General features: G+C 39.5%; 1 protein-coding gene across 1 annotated transcript; it reads left to right on the top strand.

The window, feature by feature from the left end:
- Positions 1–702: 702 nt before the first annotated feature.
- On the top strand, positions 703–16,663 carry LOC139466936 (uncharacterized). The gene is made up of 9 exons (XM_071248659.1): positions 703–832; positions 11,204–11,390; positions 11,892–11,952; positions 14,215–14,310; positions 14,496–14,506; positions 14,667–14,743; positions 15,210–15,477; positions 15,707–15,843; positions 16,656–16,663. The coding sequence occupies exons 1-9, from the start codon at positions 703–705 to the stop codon at positions 16,661–16,663; spliced, it is 975 nt and encodes a 324-aa protein (XP_071104760.1).
- Positions 16,664–19,599: the final 2,936 nt, after the last annotated feature.

Here is a 19,599-nt window from a genome sequence, read left to right as displayed (position 1 = left end):
AACCGTTAACGTACTTCTTGAATGCTGTCACGCCATTCATTCAGACAGATCTCGAAGATATGTTAATATCTATGCGAGGACAGCGGATTAGATATCGCGAGGCCGGTTCACAATCCGTAAAAGCCTGTGATATGCCATGAATAGCCCATTGCATCTCCTGTACCAAGACTTTCTTTTGTACGTGTTGTCACAGAGCCACAAACTTAGGTCAATGGATCAGATAAAAGCAGGACTGCTGGAATCGGTTGAGGTGAACTTCCCATGACATAAACTCCTACTTGACAACCGCTTTAAGAAAGTGCCGCCATTTATGTACACAGCCCTGTGGATGAATGAACGACCTAGCGAAGCCAGTAGCGCCACCTAGTGAGATATAATGGAAGAAGAACAACCGAGAGTTGAATCTTGACATACTCCGGTGCCATCTGCAGAACCTTGTTAGCAATGGCACAGTGATTTATGAGAGTTTAAGTCAGTCGGATTTTACGCCGCCTTAGCAATATTACAGCAATATCACGTCGGGGGATTCCCACATTGTGCCTATGATATGCAGAGAATCGAACCTGGACTTTCGGCACGAGGAGCGAACGCTTTTACCACTAGGCAACGCAAGCGGCCTTGACCATATGATCACCCTAATGTGTTTTCATTTTTCAGATGTTAAAGTTTGCAATCACAGATAATATTTATCACCACTGTAAAATGCAAGGATATCAGCATATCATCACCATCACCATCATCATCATCATCATCATCATCATCATCGCCGTCACCATCATTATCATCACCACCACCAGCAGCATCAGCATCGCCACCGGTATCGTTATCACAGGTATATACGGTCCTCCACACAGAGATTAACGAAGGGCATCTATTTGATCAGGGGTTAGTTAAATATCTATAACAGCTGTGTGTCAGTACATCCAGTTTCTGTCAGTGCAGAATAATACCAAGTCGGTCAGCTATGAACACGGTTCTTCAGCATCGGACATCAGCTGTCCTTGACACGCACATTTCAGCGCATTTGAATGGATTTAACATCAAGTAAGGTCATCTTGAGCGGGACGGTTTTCATAGGCAATAGACGGATTAGCATGTGAACTATGATTCTCTTTAGGTAGAAAAAGATCCACGATGTTCGACCTGGTAGACGTGTGTAATCAAACCGCACAGCATTGGTCTTTGATTGACTGTGGCGTCAAAACAAACTCATTCATGTACTTGAACTGAATGTTCATCTTAATTGTTATGGATAGTCACGGAGCCGTGATCCAGAGAACAGGGTGTCAATAGATAAAATGAAGTAATAATAGGATTACCAGAAAAACGGGGTATAACACCCAAGCCAATAACCTCCCCTCAGGAACACCAGAGTAAGTCAGTACAAGATTGAAAACTGCCCCATAAGTATGTATGACAGGCTAGTCGGGTATTGCTACTTGCATATGTGAAAACAAAGTTATTAAAATTAATAGCAAAACTGATGAAAGTCACCAATAAACGTGTATAAGTGTTATATCGTCACTGCAAAAATAATGAGTGTTGTCTTTAGTATTAACATTCAAATACGTGATATCTGTATTAACGATATTGTCTACGTTCCACCGGTGAGTAAGCGTTAGCCTTACTATCTCGTAGTATAAATGTTGCAAGAAATTGTATTTCTGATGACATCACGATACAGTTTTTTACGATGCATCACGTCTGCACCAGCGCTTGATAACAGCCTTGTGTTTGGGTGTTTCAGTAGTTTAAACTGCTGTTCTTGATGTTGTTGAATCAACTTTGATACTATGAACAATATAAGGTTATATGAGAGTATGACTTTAGAATGGTAACTTTCGTTAATGTATATCTGATATAAATAAATATATATATATATATATATATATATATATATATATATATATATATATATATATATATATATATATATATAATAGGATGACATAAATAGAACAATGAGTAGTACGTCCAGATTAGTGTATAGGCAACATTTAAAAGTAGATAAAAGAACACAATCGTCCGGAATACAATGTATAATTCTAGTGCACAAGTAGGGCATACAATAAGCTTTCGGGTCCAATTTGGGTCGGTTTGGGTGGCAGCTTAGATATCCATAGAGTAGGTTCATCTCGGAATCTCCCATATAACTGGGGCTCCTCTTCATTTTAAATGGAGTTACTTGTTTCTTTCAAAACTATACAGTTTTAGAGACTAAGCATTAGCCTGAATAGATATCACCAGTTTGGAATTTGAAACTAATCTGTTTACAGTAACAGAACACTGTCATGTACAAATGAGAAAGTGGAATCCCGTCAGTTAGGCGGACGAACCTTAAAACTATTAATAAACATTAAAATAAGCAATATCGGGAAAATGTATATGCATATACTATCTGGCAATAAACACCAAGATCACCTTCTAAAAAAATAAGTTTTAAAAGCCGCTTGATATTCTTTTGCGTATTTGACGACTATATAACTTTCGAAAGTATAAATCCTTTTCCTATACTCAGACTTTCCTGAGCCTTGCGCTTTCCTAATTATTTTGACTAAAATTATTACCGTTATCATTGTATTTGTTAATGGGAAATACGTGCCGATCAAGTACGTGCCATAAATTAAAGCGACATTGTAAGATTCCGAACTCATCCTGAGACTGTGTTTATGAATCACTGTCAAATAGTGGTGACATATACTGGAAACAATGCGCGAAATCGCGCATGCACAGAACGGAAAATTTGGACAAGGCATTAAGCAACCCGCATGCGCAGACCGACTGATTTCAGTACTTCCGCTAAGCGCTTCGAGGAAAGCGTCAAACTCGGGCCTGTAATCTGACACGCGAGAACTGACCAATGAAATCTGAGAAGTAGGAATACCGGTAGACGCTGTTGCTTGATTGACAATGCCAATCAAGAAAGGGGGGAGCTTGATGATATCGTTCTCTCCCAGTAAATTCCGATGTCAAATAACGACGTTATTTGGACGGAAAAACGATGGTTTGAAAGCGTCCAAATAACGTCGTTTTTCCGTCCAATGACCATATACGGAAAATATATATATGTTTGCAGTGTAACAAGCATAAGGATTAGTGCGCACTCAACCGTTTAAAGCGTTGTTATAAGCTGTCTAACTATTGGGACGTCTAACTAATGGGAGGACACCGGGAGATTTACAGACCCGTGAAGATCCGGGGTAGAATAGGTCTTCAGCAACAAATGCTTATCGTAAAAGGCGACTAACGGGATCGGGTGGTCAGGCTCGCTGACTTGATTGATGCATGTCATCGATCCCAATTGTGTGGATCGATGCTCATGATATTAATCACTGGATTGTCTGGATGACTCGATGATATACAGACCGCCGTCATATAGCTTGAATATTGCTGAGTGCGGCGTTGAACAACAAACAAACCAACCAACATAAGAAACTGTCGCTACATGGCTGAAATAATGCCGATGCGACGTTAAATGTAAACTTACTCACTCACAATAAAAATGCACACCCGAGTAGATTACGATTGTTGTTTATTAACACAAGACCGCTGATCATACCAAACACAAAGATAGACAAACAGATTAATTACTTAACATACAATTATTTCGAGATAACACTAGAGAGAAAGAAGTATTAAGTCAATGTGCAAACCCGGGTTGTATCACAGTGTATCAACCGGATTTCGACGGATGGATGTGTAATGTGAAATTCATCTGAGCTTGATTGGGCGTGGGACAATATTTTAGCAAGACGTAAAACTTTTTAAATTTTACTTCCTGACAACAATAAATTGATTTTGAATTGGATCCGCTGGTAACAACTCTGTTTGAGCAGCACCCTGGGTGAGTCGACAATGTAACTGAAGGGGAAAACTTGAAATTACATAAATCACTGATGCATAGGTCCGTTACGATTCACCCACGTATTCGGTGAATCAAACCGTATCCATTCATGAATTGAATTCGTTATTCGTGGCCACTAGAATCGAATATTTATGAATATGCAATCATGTGCATTTACATACCCTGTACCTAAAACATTCATAAGAACATATGATATGCATAGATTTCTTTAAAGACAACACCCTTATAATATTTAATTTAACAGGAATTTGGTCACTGGTCATTGTAGCCTTTGAGCAGATACTAAGACTAAGTACCTGGACAAGTGCAGCATATAAATGTATAATATAGATAATTAACCAACCAAATATTTTATGTTGTTAATGTTTCACTGAATATAATAAAAAATACATCAACTACTGACTTATGATCGTATTCGTGAATTAATATTCGTATTCATTATCCTATATTCGTGATACGAATCGTATTCCCCTCATAGGTTATTCGTTGCAGCCCTACTGGTGCATAAAGTTGTTTTGATAACACTGTTGGCGAACTGCACTGATGACGCCCTTCACTTCACTCCACTCCACTTTATTCTCCAGAGAACCACTCATGGTGGTATTAGAGTACACTTTACATGTCAATCGTTATATACAAGCAGTCAAAATGGCGGCGGACTAAAACAACATATTGTAGGTATACAGTGGTAGATATAATAAGCATGTCTATTATCTAAGTTATAGAGAAGATACTTTGCTAAGTTTCTTAAAACAGTGAAATCTGATGATGTAAACAACCGTCTGTAAGATGCCATATTTGAAAATGTATATGCGGCATATCATCCGATAACCCATTGCTGAGGTAATCATAATTATGAATAAATTAACATCGATAAACAATAGCGATAGCCTTCCCGTGCGATATAAAAGTTTAGTGTAAATGGATTGGTGACAGTTGTCTCTATCCTATGGTAACATGTGTGACAGACGTTAAAGCACTGACGCTACCGATATTTAATACCTCGTAATGAACTAGTCTTTATAAGTAACACTCTAGTCATGATTACTAACTCGCTCATAACGAGTATTTAATTAATATATTCAAAATCATAAATTGATCACAAAAAAGTAAAAAAACCTTCAAAGTGAGTGAATATTCTATTGGCAAAAGGATGCAATATATTTAGAGATCAAGACAACCGGTAAATAACCAGAATTTGGTGGGGACCGCCTCCGTGGTCTAGTGGTAAAGCGTCTACCCGGAGAGCGGAAGGTCCGGGTTCGATTCCCGGCCGCGTCATACGTTAAAAGATGGTACTTGTTACCCTGGCGCTCGGCATTAAGGGGCTAAAACAAGGACTGGTCGGCTCGGAGTCAGTATACTGTGTCTGAGTGGAGTATTCATGTTAAACTGCGGCATGGAATCTCAGAGAGCTAGCACTATAAATCGGTATCAGTCCGGACTAGTACAAGCAGCCACACACACTAACGTACATGCACGTCGCTATATGAGTGCAATAATCTTAGACGCGACGTTAAACCGCATTTCACCTCCCCTCACCAGAATTTGGTGAAGTAAATCAGAGGTTATCAGCGAGTACCACACTCTCGGAGTATAATGAGAAGCAGCCTGTCTATAATTAAGTCTGATTAAGAAATCAGAACGTTGTAGCTTTGAGAAATGCTAATCTCTTTCGGTTTCAGTTTTTGGATTTTAGTCTATTTTAATTCAGCACAAGCGAGTCTTGTATCATTAGGCTGTCCCAAGGTCGTGTTTGTACCGGGAAATGTCATATTGTGATTCCGTCGGACCCGGTATCTCGAACTTAGCGGACCGTGTTGTAACCTCGAGATATCCGGACATTCGAGATGGGGAGGCATGGAGGGCGAGATGGGCAGATCAAGTAACAGACTGAGTATTATAGATCCATATCAATACGATTGCATGCACGATGAATTGAGAATGCAACACGTGGTTGCGATGGCAAAGTGACATGGATTTCGCAGGTCCATGCAGCCGTCGTTTACATGTAACAGAGATAAATGTATGCGGTACTATGGGGTGAGTAAGTTGTGTTTAACGCCGCTTTTAACAGTATTCCAGTTACATCAGGGCGCGTCAGCTCAATGTAGGAGGAAAGCCCGAAGTGATTCAGATCTTAGACGTTGACCACTTCGGTGAAACCCACGAGCACGGGTATGGTGCTGACAAACCTAGAAACATAATTAGGGCGAACCGGGATTCGAACCAACAATCATTGGTTTCTGGCGTTCCAAGGGACGAAACTCTGCACAGCGAATTGCGGCACCTTAGACGACTGGGCCACTCGAGCCCCCTAGTACTGTGTGGAATTAAATTCGATTAAAATAATAAATGTGTTCATTAAGTCAGACATTTCAAAATAATAGAAATAGGGCAGGGACGAGTCCAAATTTACTACCCGGGTACCCACCCCCTAATACCCGACCATACCCGGGTATCCACTGTAGGTCTCAAGAGATACCAAATGTCCGATTGGGAATTTTTTTACCACAGCACTTATTGAGATACATGTATTAAACGATCTGGTCATGCATACACTGAAGTTGACTTAAGTTATATCTTTTTTCAACCACATAAAAAGTCAGAATGAATGGGTGCATTGTCAGAAAGAAATGCGAACATTAGTGACTTGTAGTGTAACCATAAACTTCAAGATTATTTTTGTCAATAAACTATATATCACATGACTAACCACGGGTCCGGGTAGTCCTGTGGGTACCCGGGTCCTACTCAGTACTCACCCGACCAGGGTACCCGAGTTACCCGTCCCAGCCCTAATTAGAAATCATCATCCTAGAATAGGTCTTCGGCAACCCATGCTTACTGCAAAAGTCGACTGTGCTTGTCGTAAGAGGCGACTAACGGGATAGGGTGGTCAGACTCGCTGACTTGGTTGATGCATGTCATAGTATCCCAATTGCATAGGACCCGTGAAGATTCCGGGGTAGAATAGGTCTTCAGCAACCCATGCTTGCCGTAGAAGGTGACTATGCTTGTCGTAAAAGGCGACTAACGGGATCGGGTGGTCAGGCTCGCTGACTTGGTTGATGCATGTCATCGATCCCAATTGTGTGGATCGACGCTCATGATATCAATCACTGGATTGTCTGGTCCAGACTCGATTATTTACAGACCGCCATCAAATAGCTGGAATATTGCTGAATGCGGCGTTAAACAACAAACCAACCAACCAACCAACCAATTGGATAGATCGATATCAATCACTGGATTGTCTGGTCGAGACTGGATTAATTAAAGACCCCCGTCATATAACTGGAACATTGCTGAGTGCGGCGTTAAACAACAAATAAACAAACAAACAAACAAATCGACTACATGTAACACATCTCATTCCCCGAGGACCATTTGTGCCGCACCCAACAAATCATCATATCGCCAACAGACGTTAATGGTGTACACTACTTCGAAACCGGGGTAATCGTCGCTGGTCACATGTCATGTTTTCAGATGAGTCCCGATTCACTTTGCACTTCGTCGATAGGCGTGGTCGTGTCTGGCGACGTGGAAATGAACGTCAAGCACATGTAAACCTGGGACATCATGACCGATTTGGAAGTAAACAACTGTTGTTGTTTTTCTGTAAAATATGTTCATTTCAGAGTAAATATAGTTTCTGTCAATATTCCGTAAGGAAATATATTTATCCAGTCATGCTCAGCTTTACGTATATGAGCGCTTGTTGTCATTTAATAAATACAAAAAAAATAGTTACGTTTTGTTTCATTTATCAGTTTTGAAAATTACATTGCATAACTGAGCACGTAAACTTAAATACATGACAATGATGCATTTGCATATGATATTTACATTTATATTGACAACTGGTAATGTATACTCTGTTAGAATGTTCTGCCTTAATCTGCTGCGGAAATTAGAAACTCATAGCTTTAAAAATGTTACTAATGATGAAATTGTATCTTTCTGTTCTTATTATATTATATTACCATTATCGCTTTGAATGGAATTGTTTTAGATATGTTGTAGATTCAGTTATGGATAGGGGCGGTCGGGTAGCCTAGTGGTTAAAGCGTTCGCTCGTCACGCCGAAGACCCGGGTTCGATGCCCGACATGGGTACAATAAGTGAAGCCCATTTCTGGTGTCCCCCGCCGTGATATTGCTGGAATATTGCTAAAAGCGGCGTAAAACCATACTCACTCACTCATGGATAACACGTACGTTTATGGCAGTCTGAACAGCTGGATGGGTGTGGTCGTAACTGACCATCGTGACGGCGACATTTGACGCAGAGGCAGTTGAATCTTTTTGAATGCAGCGCCTGGAAATCCAATCTCGTTTTCTCTCTTTACATCAATACTAAGATATCTAGTCAGCGCCTATGTTTTCATTGATCAGAAATCTTTGTTATCATTTGAAGCACACACCCCTTTCCAAATATCTTTATTGTCACTCACTTTCAAAATATCTTTATCATTTTAAGCATTTCTTTAACCGTTTTTCAAACATTTTTTTTAAGCACTTGAACTTTTCTTACCATCTTTTTTTCTCATTTTAAGCACTTACCCCTTTCCAAATATCTGTGTTATCACTTTAAACACTTTCCCCTTTCCAAATATCTTTCTTATCATTTGAAGCAGTTTCCCTTTTCCAAATATCTTTGTAATCATTTGAAGCACTTGTCAAATTCCAAATACCTTTGTTATCATTTGAAGCACTTTCACCTTTCCAAATCTCTTTGTTATCATTTGAAGCATTTGTCCCTTTTCCAAATCTCTTTGTTATCATTTTAAGCACTTGTCCCTTTCCAAATATCTTTGATATCATTTTAAGAAACCCTTTTCAAATGTTGGAAGATTTTAACTATATCATGACCATGTGTTTATGAATCACTATCAACTAGTTATGATAAAAGGTGTTCACGAAAAGATAAGCGTACGCGGCTCAGTCTGAGGCACCCGTCAAAAACACATGCAAAGGCAAGCAAGTTGTTTACCTGAAAAAAGCCGGGAACATATGGTACAAGTCAAAATAGGAATTGTATCGGACGTCATTTTTATATCTTGCTACGCAAGGGTTACATTAAAGAAGTAAACATCTAGGATCTGCATCACCTTGGTCACTCCTCCCACAAGATGTCATTCCCTGATACGATTAAAGTGCTGTTCAAAGTGGCGTTAAACGCAGCTCAATCATTCACTCACTAATTGCTCAAGTTGGTATTATTTATGGATGACATGCTTGGTTTACCAACGTAGCGGCCAAATTCAGCCTGCAATGTATGAATGTGGTTTGCTGTTCAGAGATTTTACGAACGCTACATTTTATCTGTTACGAAGGGAGTTTACTCTAATTGTCAGTGACCAAAGAAGCGGAATGTCGACACTTTGAATGTAGACAGCCTTGCAATATGACGAATGTATGGTCGTGTGGTCATATCAAATGGTATGCATGTTCCAGTAACATTAAGCATTACCTCAACAAACTTCGTTATACATAATAAGATGTAATATTAAACGGCCAACTTGTATGTTCATGACGTGACATGCTGTCGGCCAGTAAATTTCATTTTGTTTTAGTCACTCGTCTCACTAATCTTTTCATCGTACCCCATAGAATAAAGACCTGCACATTTAAAGCTTGTCGAGCACAACGGAGAGAGAACTTTTCCAAACAGTGCTATCCTAAACAATAATATCTTTGTGTTTTTTTTAGAAATAGGTTAAAATGTTGACTGCATCTCCTTTCATCGTTCCAAATACAGAAATAGCTTAATAATTACATATTTAACCTTAATATGGTGACTTTAGTAATGCTAATGACATCACATTTTTACTATATTCATTTAAAGTAGATAGTTCTCACCATATTGCCTAGAAAGAGATAAATGAATATATTGTTCAGACAATCGTCCTTAAATATTCGTTAAGGTCCTGTTAATATGGCAAGAAGCATGGATTTTCGACAGTATCTAGCTCAAAAACACTTCCACCAATGGAGCCAAGCCACTACCGCCCACAGGTACGTTCTTAGTGTTAAAGTTGATTCAGAATTTATTTGTTTTGAATTTGAGGTAGTCTCAGTGTAGATTCGATAACTTGACATCAAAAGTAGGTTTTTCGCCATTCTACCATGACGAAAACAATGTTTTACAAGCGTTAAACCCGTGAATATCTGGGTTGGAATAGGTCTTCAGCAACCAATGCTTGCCGTAAGAGGCAATATTCCAGGTATGTGACGGCAGTCTGTAAGTAATCGCGTCCGGACCAGACAATCCAGTGATTAACATCATGAGCATCCATCCATTCTGTGGGGGACGATGAAAAGATTAGTGAGACGAGTGACTAAATCAAAATGAAATTAACAAAATTACTCTAACGGTTGGTTGGTTGGTTTGTTTGTTGTTGTTTTACGCCGTAATCAGCAATATTCCAGCTATATGACTGCGGTCTGTAAATAATCGAGTCTGGACCAGACAATCCAGTGATTGATATCATGAGCATCGATCCACGCAATTGGGATCGATGACATGCATCAACCAAGTCAGCGCGCCTGACCACCCGATCCCGTTAGTCGCCTTTTACGACAAGCATAATCGCCTTTTACGGCAAGCATGGGTTGCTGAAGACCTGTTCTTTCCCGGATCTTCACGGGTTTTATATATATATATATTTAAAGTATTTACTGCTTGTTCTCGACAGAGAGAAAGATCTGTGTGAAGATCTCGCTTGAAGAAGTTGTTTCAACTAGCTGAGATGCCAACGCTATCACGCAGCTCCCACGTGAGGACGGGAAGTGACGTCACAAATCCCCTCACATTACTGATGTCACAAGCAGAAGGAAGACCTGTTTGTGATCCCTCATAACGCTTGTTCAGTCCCTATCGTGTTTGATTATATGACTTGTTTTTGTGCTTGTATTGTGCTTGTATCCCTTCAAGAACGTTAAAATAAATACATGTGTCTTGTTGTTTCAAAGAAATATTTCTTGAATATTTTACGTGGTTACACGATTCATCAACGTGGATTACGTGTTGATACTTCATTACTCAGGTGTTCTTGCAACTATGTTGTTAATTAAACTGTGTTGTTTTACGTTCTTCGTAATCTTGTTTTTCATAAACCCACATGGCTGGGAAAACAGATTATAGCAAACACAACCGGGAGGGGATGCATTGTGATTTTACTCTGCTTCATTGCATATAACATGCCATCTTGTTCCAACAAGTGCCGTCGTAATATATCAGCGTGGGATCCCCATCCCCGGTGCCTTAATTGTGCGACAACATGCTTCCATTCAGATAAGTGTAAAAACTGTCTCCCGCGTTCCCCCACAGCTCTCAGCCACTACATCCGAGTGTCCAAGAAGCGTACATCTCAGCAGGTGCTTAAACTTCGACGCAAGATATCGGACACTTCCAGGAGAGCGGCTTCCACGGCCCCCACGGCCACGATGTCCACTAGGTCTATCGCCGTCTCTGCTCAGGCTGCGTTGACGACTGCCACCATTCCATCTACACGGCGGTGTCCACTACCATGGCACCCAGCGTGGCGCATATCTACCAGCCGGCCTATCCCTTGGCGCCTATACAGACGCCTCGATCTGACTTTGGTCGGGCCCATGTAGCCGTCGAGGGCCTAGTTCGTCGACCTCAGAGAACTGTCCGATTGCGACCTGCTGTCACTCCCAGCCGGACCAAACCTGCTGATCCACCCTCACAGCAGGCAGCCACACCAGGACCAGACAGGTTATGTCTTCATGTCTGATTCATTTACAGAGAGAGTTAAACGCTAAGGGATACTCGCCCAGAGCGGCGAAGACCATCACGATGGCTCATCATCCGTCCACTTGGAGCCTCTATGATAACAAGTGGGTATCCTTTAAGAGCTTTTGCAGGGGAAAAAACAGCATGACCTCGCCACTGCATCACCTCAAATCTTGGCCGAGTTCCTTCCTTAGTTCCATTATGACCAATCTTATGACCAATCTTGTGGCATTCAACTCTGTACTGGCTGTTCCGGAAGATCGCCGGATGACGACAATCTACAGGCCTTGCTCCGCTCATTCCGGCTGGAAGACCAGAAGGCAAAAGGTCGTCCGCCAGCTTGAGATTTGAACGTAGTTCTAACCCTGTTGAGAAACGCTCCCTCTGAGCCCCTTAACGCGGTGTCGTTTTACCATCTGACGAAAAAAACGGTCTTCCTGCTGGCACTCGCCACAGCCGCATGTGTCAGTGAACTCCACGCCATGGGAGACCATAATCTGATTGCTTGATCTTGATATATCGGATTGCGTAGATAATTAAGCAATGTTCTCATCGCTTAAGTGAGATTATTGATACAAAAGTAAAAACGAATTTGTCCCACACACGGTAATTTTCTAGTTTAGACAAACTTTAAGTCCAAAAAAGTCAAAAACAATGTTGAAATCATCCCTGGAAATTGGAAAAGTATTGCGCGATTTGTGATTGGCTTGGATCTTGAACAGACTGGTAATTCATATTTGAACATGTGCTTTGGCTTGAATTAAACTTACACTTTGATTGTCCTGATCATCTGAAGCAAGTCCATTGTTGATGTTACATCTAGAATCGGCTCACGATTCCTGATCCTGGAGGAACCACATCGCATCATAGTGCCAAAGTGCAGGGTGATAAACCTCATCTTCTCCAGCCCCAGACTTTTGTGATTCTTACACTTTTCTCAGTCCTTTTCTAAAATTTGTGCGTAGAGCATTGAATTTCCTTTTAAGTTCTCCCTTTGTTGCGTTTGGAAAATATTCACGATATTTCAATAAAAGCTTTTCGTATGCCAATTCCTTTTTGTTTTGTTACTGTAGTCATCACTCTTGACCTTCCAAAGGGCTGACAATTCTCTGTAGACATCTATGCACTCAAGGAAGAATCTTCTTTCTTCTTCTTTATTTTGAGAGGACATGTTTTCTCTTTGAAGTTTGAACCCTCAATGAAATATTGATCAATAATATTGAAACTGACCACCAATGACAATAATATTGAGGGACCTTCAATAAAAATCTACAGAGTTTTGATTTCTTCAAAATATTGTGCAATATCATTTTTTGCTTCAATACATCCCACTAACTGTCAATATTATTGTCAATAATCTATATTGACAATAATAATGTCAATTCAATTGATCGTGTATGGGCCACTTCATTTGCAAAAACTTAACAATGCTTGAGCTCTCCACCCTTTGATGGCTGAATGATGATTGAGGGAAACCGGCTTTCTCGTCATTGTAAGTAATACAGTGAGTCCCAATTAGATTTGCCTAAATTTATTATTTCATTCACCCGTGTGTAGGTTCACACTTTTATTATTTCATCCACCCGTGTGATAGGTTCACACATTTATTATTTCATCCCCCCATGTGATGGATTCACACATTTATTATTTCATGGAGCCGTGTGATGGATTCACACATTTATTATTTCATGGACCCGTGTGATAGGTTCACACATTTATTATTTCATGGGCCCGTGTTATAGGTTCACACATTTATTATTTCATCCCCCCATGTGATGGATTCACACATTTATTATTTCATGGACCTGTGTGATTGATTCACACATTTATTATTTCATGGACCCGTGTAATAGGTTCACACATTTATTATTTCATCCCCCCATGTGATGGGATTCACACATTTATTATTTCATCCACCAGTGTGATAGGTTCACACATTTATTGTTTCATCACAAGTATATATGATGGGTTCATACTTTGATGTGCGTAATAAGTCATAATAAGTGTATATTTATTTTAAGATGTTCTGAAGCTTTTGAATGGTAGTCTAATCTTTAGACATCGGTTCGATTCCGGTCAAAGGCAAATACATTGAGAAATCTTATTCACTGCATGGCTTTATTTTGTGATGGAGTGTTGTATTCTTTTGTTAATAATTTATTGTTAGAAATATTCTTTGGTGCAAGTGAAAATAGTCTTAGCTTTTTAATTTTGATATAATTGGGACACATTTACTAAAGTATTGAAGTTGTATTTGTTGATGTTCTTCAGCTGATGAAGACAGTGCCTCACATGAGCAAATTCCATGATGCGTGAATCAAATTATAGTTTGGTAGTGTTCACCAAGGCGAGGTCACCTGCTACTGTCAATATTTGATAATTATTGCTATGTTGCACTTGCTAGAATACTAAGAAACTACTGAAATAAATTATTTAAGTTCTTCCAAAAGTATACCATGAAGAAGATAGGTACATAGATGCATGAATGACTACTTACTTGAGACTAAAACACTCGCATACACTTGCCATCAGGACCTACGTTTTGAATAGATTATACCAATTTTGTTAAACTTTAACTCCAGCCTCACCTGGATGATACCTTTGGTGTGGCATACTCATCATGTGAGAGAACTTTGGGTCAATTTTCCTGTCACCATGTAACTGCTGCACTTGTTTGGGTAAGTTTAAGTAATAAAACATAGGCTAATTGTTGATAATAATGTACCTACTTGACTTATTGGGCTCGGTTGATTTCGAACACCATGCCACAATATTTTCTGTCAATGTTAAAATGTGTTCACTCAGCATGCTCACATCTAATGCTTGCTTTCTTGTTTGAAATTGATAATACACCCCTCGCAAGCCTAGTTACATGTGAGTGTGTTCAATACAGCTGCATACCAGCCTTTTGATATCCCTATAATCAATATATGGTAAATATGTATGTAATCATGGTAATGTTCCATGATTTAGTTATTTTGAAAATGTCATTTCATTTGTTGTAAGTACTTATTTTATACCTTTGATAAACCAGAGCTCTACCTAGAGAGGTCACAGATGGCGACCGCAAATTTATGCATGATGAGCTGGACAAGCTTGGACGATTCACTGGTGCCTGCCTTTTAAGTTGAATGTTGATGTGTTGCTATTAGTGTCTCATTGTTTTATTCTTTATTAAGTTATTCTATACATGTGTGCTTGCACTAGCTCTAACCATTTTTAATAATGTTGAGAATAAATACATTTGCAAGTTGACAGCAAATGTGTTTCTTGTTTTGTTACAAGAGGATTACTTCTGGTATTTCAACAAATCATACTGATATGATTTCCTTTGTGTTAAAATACATATTATACATATAAATTTATTCTCAATCATGCCTAAGTTGTAATTTACTTTGATCTATTTCTTAAAAGTATCTGAGCTACTTATTGCTTAAATTATGAGCTATATGCAATTTGAAAAATAACATCTATTTTCTCAGGCTGAATCACTTATACACTGTTGATCTTTTGTCATTGAAATATTACTTATCATGCTAATATACCTGTAACTTATTTATGTAACTATGTATTGCAGCACTCCGATGGATTCTGTCACTAGAACCACCAGTTGAGGAGCCAATAATAACATTTGTAGAATATGCTGTACTCAGCCAGGCGTACATGGAAGAACCGTGTAAGCAGTCTTGGCTGAGCAGGGCACTCCTGCTGTCACCATCCAGGATTGCAGATATTGCAAAAAGGACAGCCGGACAGAGGACAAATCCTCTGTGGTGTATTGTTCGGAAACACCGAATCACTGCCTCCAACTTTGGTGCTGTGTTGAGGTCGATCGGGAGAAATAGGTATGGAATTCTAATACGATGAGAAAATGAAATATTTCTTCAATGCTATTTGCAAGTAGAAAGCAGGACTCTGTCAAATAGCGCCACTTTCCATGTTATATACATATTGACTTGCTCTTGTATTGTTATATCTCACCAAGGCATACATTCCCAGTGAGCTTATGTCATGGTATATTGTCACATTTTTCTGTATTATTGAGCACCTATTTGTGTGTCCAATACATTGAAGGTATCCGACATCACTGATGAAGCGGTTACTCTCAGCCTTCAATCTGGAAGCAGTGAAGAGTGTAGCCTGGGAGATAAATCATGAGTCAGTTGCTCTCAGGGCATATGAACCTGGTGACGGATTCATTGAAAATACAGGTAATTTCTGAAATCATATGTTCTGATGGTTACATGGTTTACCCCCTGGAATGATTCATTCTCTCTTCTAAACTATTTTGGACCCTGCTAAAGCATAATCTTCCCAGAAGAAAAAGCTGATATTTTGATATGATATGATGTGGGTTCTTATCATCACTGAGATTCGGAAATGGAAAATAGAACAAATCTGTAATAATAAACATGTGATTTTGGTATAGCATGTATAGTATTGTCCTTCTTACCAAACTGACCAAATTCCACAGCTGATCTCCCTGTAAATATTCATAAGAAACGCCACACTCAGCAATATTCCAGCTATATGACGGCGGTCTGTAAATAATCGAATCTGAACCAGACAATCCAGTGATTGACATCATGATCATCGATCCACGCAATTGGGATCGATGACATGTATCAACCAAGACAGCGAGCCTGACCACCCGTTAGTCGCCTTTTACGTCAAGTATGGGTTGCTGAAGACCTATTCTACCACGGAATCTTCACGGGTCTCCAATGTATCAGGTTCCACAGTGATTTCAGAAGCACTGAACAAATAGCACCAAGACACTGTTGATCACCAGGAATCCAATGTATCAGGTTCCTGGTGATCAACAGTTTTTGGTGCTATTTGTTAAGTGCTTTCTGAAATCACTGTGCCTTTTGAAGCTGAATTTGATTGTTGAAAATACTAATCTTTTCGTTTCAGAATAGAATGTGAAAACTATCAAAATTAATTTTCCCCACAATGTTGGCTTGCAATTACAAAATCTGTTTGACATACTACTGATCTATTCATGTTCGTGTGTTTTCAGGAATATAGATGCATGAATGTGGTGTGCTTGGGGATTCCCCAGACGGCCTGGTCAAGGCTGCTTTCACGATACCAGTTATGTTCCAGTCACCTGCAGCAAGGCATTTCCTACCAGACATTATTGAGGTGAAGTGCCCTTATGCAGCGAGCAATGTTGGAATTCAAGCAGCTGATGATACTGTGAAAGGTTTGTATGTTAGAGCTTTGTTTGTGCACCTTGAAAATGTTAAAGTACATTTTTTTCATATAAATGAGGTCACATCTGTCATAGATCCATTCTGATATTTCTCCAAAAAGTATTAATGCATGTATCATTGTTGTCTGCCTTCTCTGGGACGTAGCACTTCATTGAAAAGGTATATGTCAAAAGAAGGAAAAGGTAACTTCTAGATATCCGGACTTTCGAGATGACAAATCATGAACATTCAGACCGATCAAGTAACAGTATAAAAGGTACAGTGATCCCTCGCTACAACGCTACCTTCAAGGCGACTATGCTTGTCGTAAAAGGCGACTAACGGGATCGGGTGGTCAGGCTCGCTGACTTGGTTGTTGCATGTCATCGACCCCAATTGCGTGGATCGATGCTCATGATATTAATCACTGGATTGTCTGGTCCAGACTCAATTATTTACAGACCGCTGTCATATAATAGCTGGAATATTGCTGAGTGCGGCGTTAAACAACAAACCAACCAACCTTCGGGGTCCAAATAATTGATGAGCGTTGTAGATGATCAGCGATTTAAACGGAGGTCGAGTCGTAGGTGGTATATGACCAACAAAACAGTATACATCCTCTGCCTACCTAACATGGTTTACAGAGCACCTTTCAGAGTTTACAAAAAGATTAGGATAAAAGGTTTTCTTATGATTCATAGTAGTGTAAAACAGATTTATCGAGTATTAATATGCGCTTTCAAGAAAACACATAGTATCCCTTCAGCAAATTCAGGTGAATAAACAAAACAGGTAATGTATAACACACTTGGTCAATAAAAATATGATATTTGATATCACACCCCACTGGACATGATGATTTACCATTTAAAATGTATTTCCTGCTCTCCAAGGCATTGATTTATATGCAGAAATTAAGATTAGTGTGTGTATTTTCTCGTAAACTAAGCCGGAATTAGCAATCAGCTGTGCACACGTTTCATCCCAATCTACCGGTGATTCAGTTAGAAAAGTACCCAATGATTTGGTTGTTTTGTTGTTTAACGCCGCTCTCAGCAATATTCCAGCTACATTTGTATATGACGGCCGTCTGTAAATAATGGAGTCTGGACCAGACAATCCAGTGATTCACCTTTTACAGCAAGCATGGGTTGCTGAAGACCTTTTCTACCCCAATGAAATTTTGAATAAATTTAACAAAAGATATTGCAAACATTAGTACAGATAAACAATAAACATTTTTTTTAATCACCGGATATTATGATAATAGGATGAAATTGTATTAAAAAGTATGATTTATCCAAACCATTAGTATGTTAATGATTGACAATACCTTTTCAATACCTTGTCTTTGATATTGTCGATGGAAAATCGAGGCCGTCTCTGGCGCAATTGCCGGATTTCATCTTCAAGTGTTGTAGTGTAATCTGGTTTTTAAGCATTGTGATCTCTGTGTTTAGATTGAGACACTTTGCTGTGCATACATGTTATGGCGTACCCATGCTCCTTTTCAACTTGTGACATTAACATCTTATAAATGGATAAGGATTGCCCTGTTGAGGAGAAATTGTAACCAACTAGACAAATATCCAGTTTTTAAAAATGAATAAATTATGTATTATTTTCTGATGCATAGTTTTATACAGATTCAAACAGCTTACGTGAGAGCCAGTCTGTGCTGTTTGTGTGTCACCATCTTCATTTACAATAGATGTGGCTGATGCACGTCATCAATCCCAATTGCGTGGATTAATGCTCATGATATTAATCACTGAATTGTCTGGTCAAGACTCGATTATTTACAGACCGCCGTCATATTGCTGGAATATTGCTGAGTGGATTGATGCCCATGATGTTAATCACTGGAATGTCTGGTCAAGACTCCATTATTTACAGACCGCCGTCATATAGCTGGAATATTGCTGAGTGCGGCGTTAAACAACCAACCAACATATGCATCAACCAAGTCAGCGAGTCTGACCACCCGATCCCGTTAGTCGCCTTTTACGAGAAGCATGGGTTGCTGAAGACCTATTCTACCCCTGATCTTCACGGGTCTCTTCACCTGGTAAGTCTGTTAGTAACGGATCTTGGCAACAAAAAATGATATATGCATTTCTGGTTGAATGACCCTGGCCCCCAATTTCTTCCAGTCATGTTTTGATTATTTAGCATGTGCTGCTGCTGTGACCTTTTCCTCATACACAAGTCAATCAAAACTATTCCAAACACTATTGTTGACTTAATTTCCCGTGAAGAGCCAGGTTAGAATAGGTCTTCAGCAACCCGTGCATGCCGTAAGAGGCGACTAACGAGATCGGGTTGACAGGTTCGCTGACTTGGTTGATGCATGCCATCGTATTCCAATTTCGTAGCTAGATTCTCATGTCAATCACTGGATTGTCTGGTTCAAACTAAATTATTTACAGACTGCCGTAATACAGCCTGCATATTGCTCAGTGAAGCGTTAATAAACAAAACAAACAAATACATAATGTAAACCATTGACAAAATAGTAAATGCTTCTACATGGTATGAATATGACCTGCCTAAACTCAGTAAACTGTATTCAACAATATTCTGTATATATAGTCTGTAAACAATCGAGTCTGGACAAGACAACCCAGTGATTGACATCATGAGCATCTGTAAATAATCGAGTCTGGACCAGGCAATCCAGTGATTAATATCATGAGCATATCGATCCACGCAATTGGGATCGATGACAAGCATCAACCAAGTCAGCGAGCCTGACCACCCGATCCC

The sequence above is a fragment of the Haliotis cracherodii genome, unplaced genomic scaffold (assembly GCF_022045235.1).
Source record: "Haliotis cracherodii isolate W230 unplaced genomic scaffold, xgHalCrac1.p SCAF_19, whole genome shotgun sequence".
Lineage (NCBI taxonomy): Eukaryota > Metazoa > Mollusca > Gastropoda > Lepetellida > Haliotidae > Haliotis > Haliotis cracherodii.
Note: the sequence above shows the minus strand (reverse complement) of the source record. Positions and strands in the feature narration are given on the sequence as shown.

Coding starts and splice junctions, on each gene's coding strand:
- LOC139466936 (XM_071248659.1), top strand. CDS start 703: ATGCAAGGATATCAGCATATCATCACCATCACCATCATCATCATCATC. Junction 11,953..14,214: donor TCCGGCTGGAAGACCAGAAG/GCAAAAGGTCGT, acceptor CTTTAACTCCAG/CCTCACCTGGATGATACCTT. Junction 15,478..15,706: donor AGGTCGATCGGGAGAAATAG/GTATGGAATTCT, acceptor AATACATTGAAG/GTATCCGACATCACTGATGA.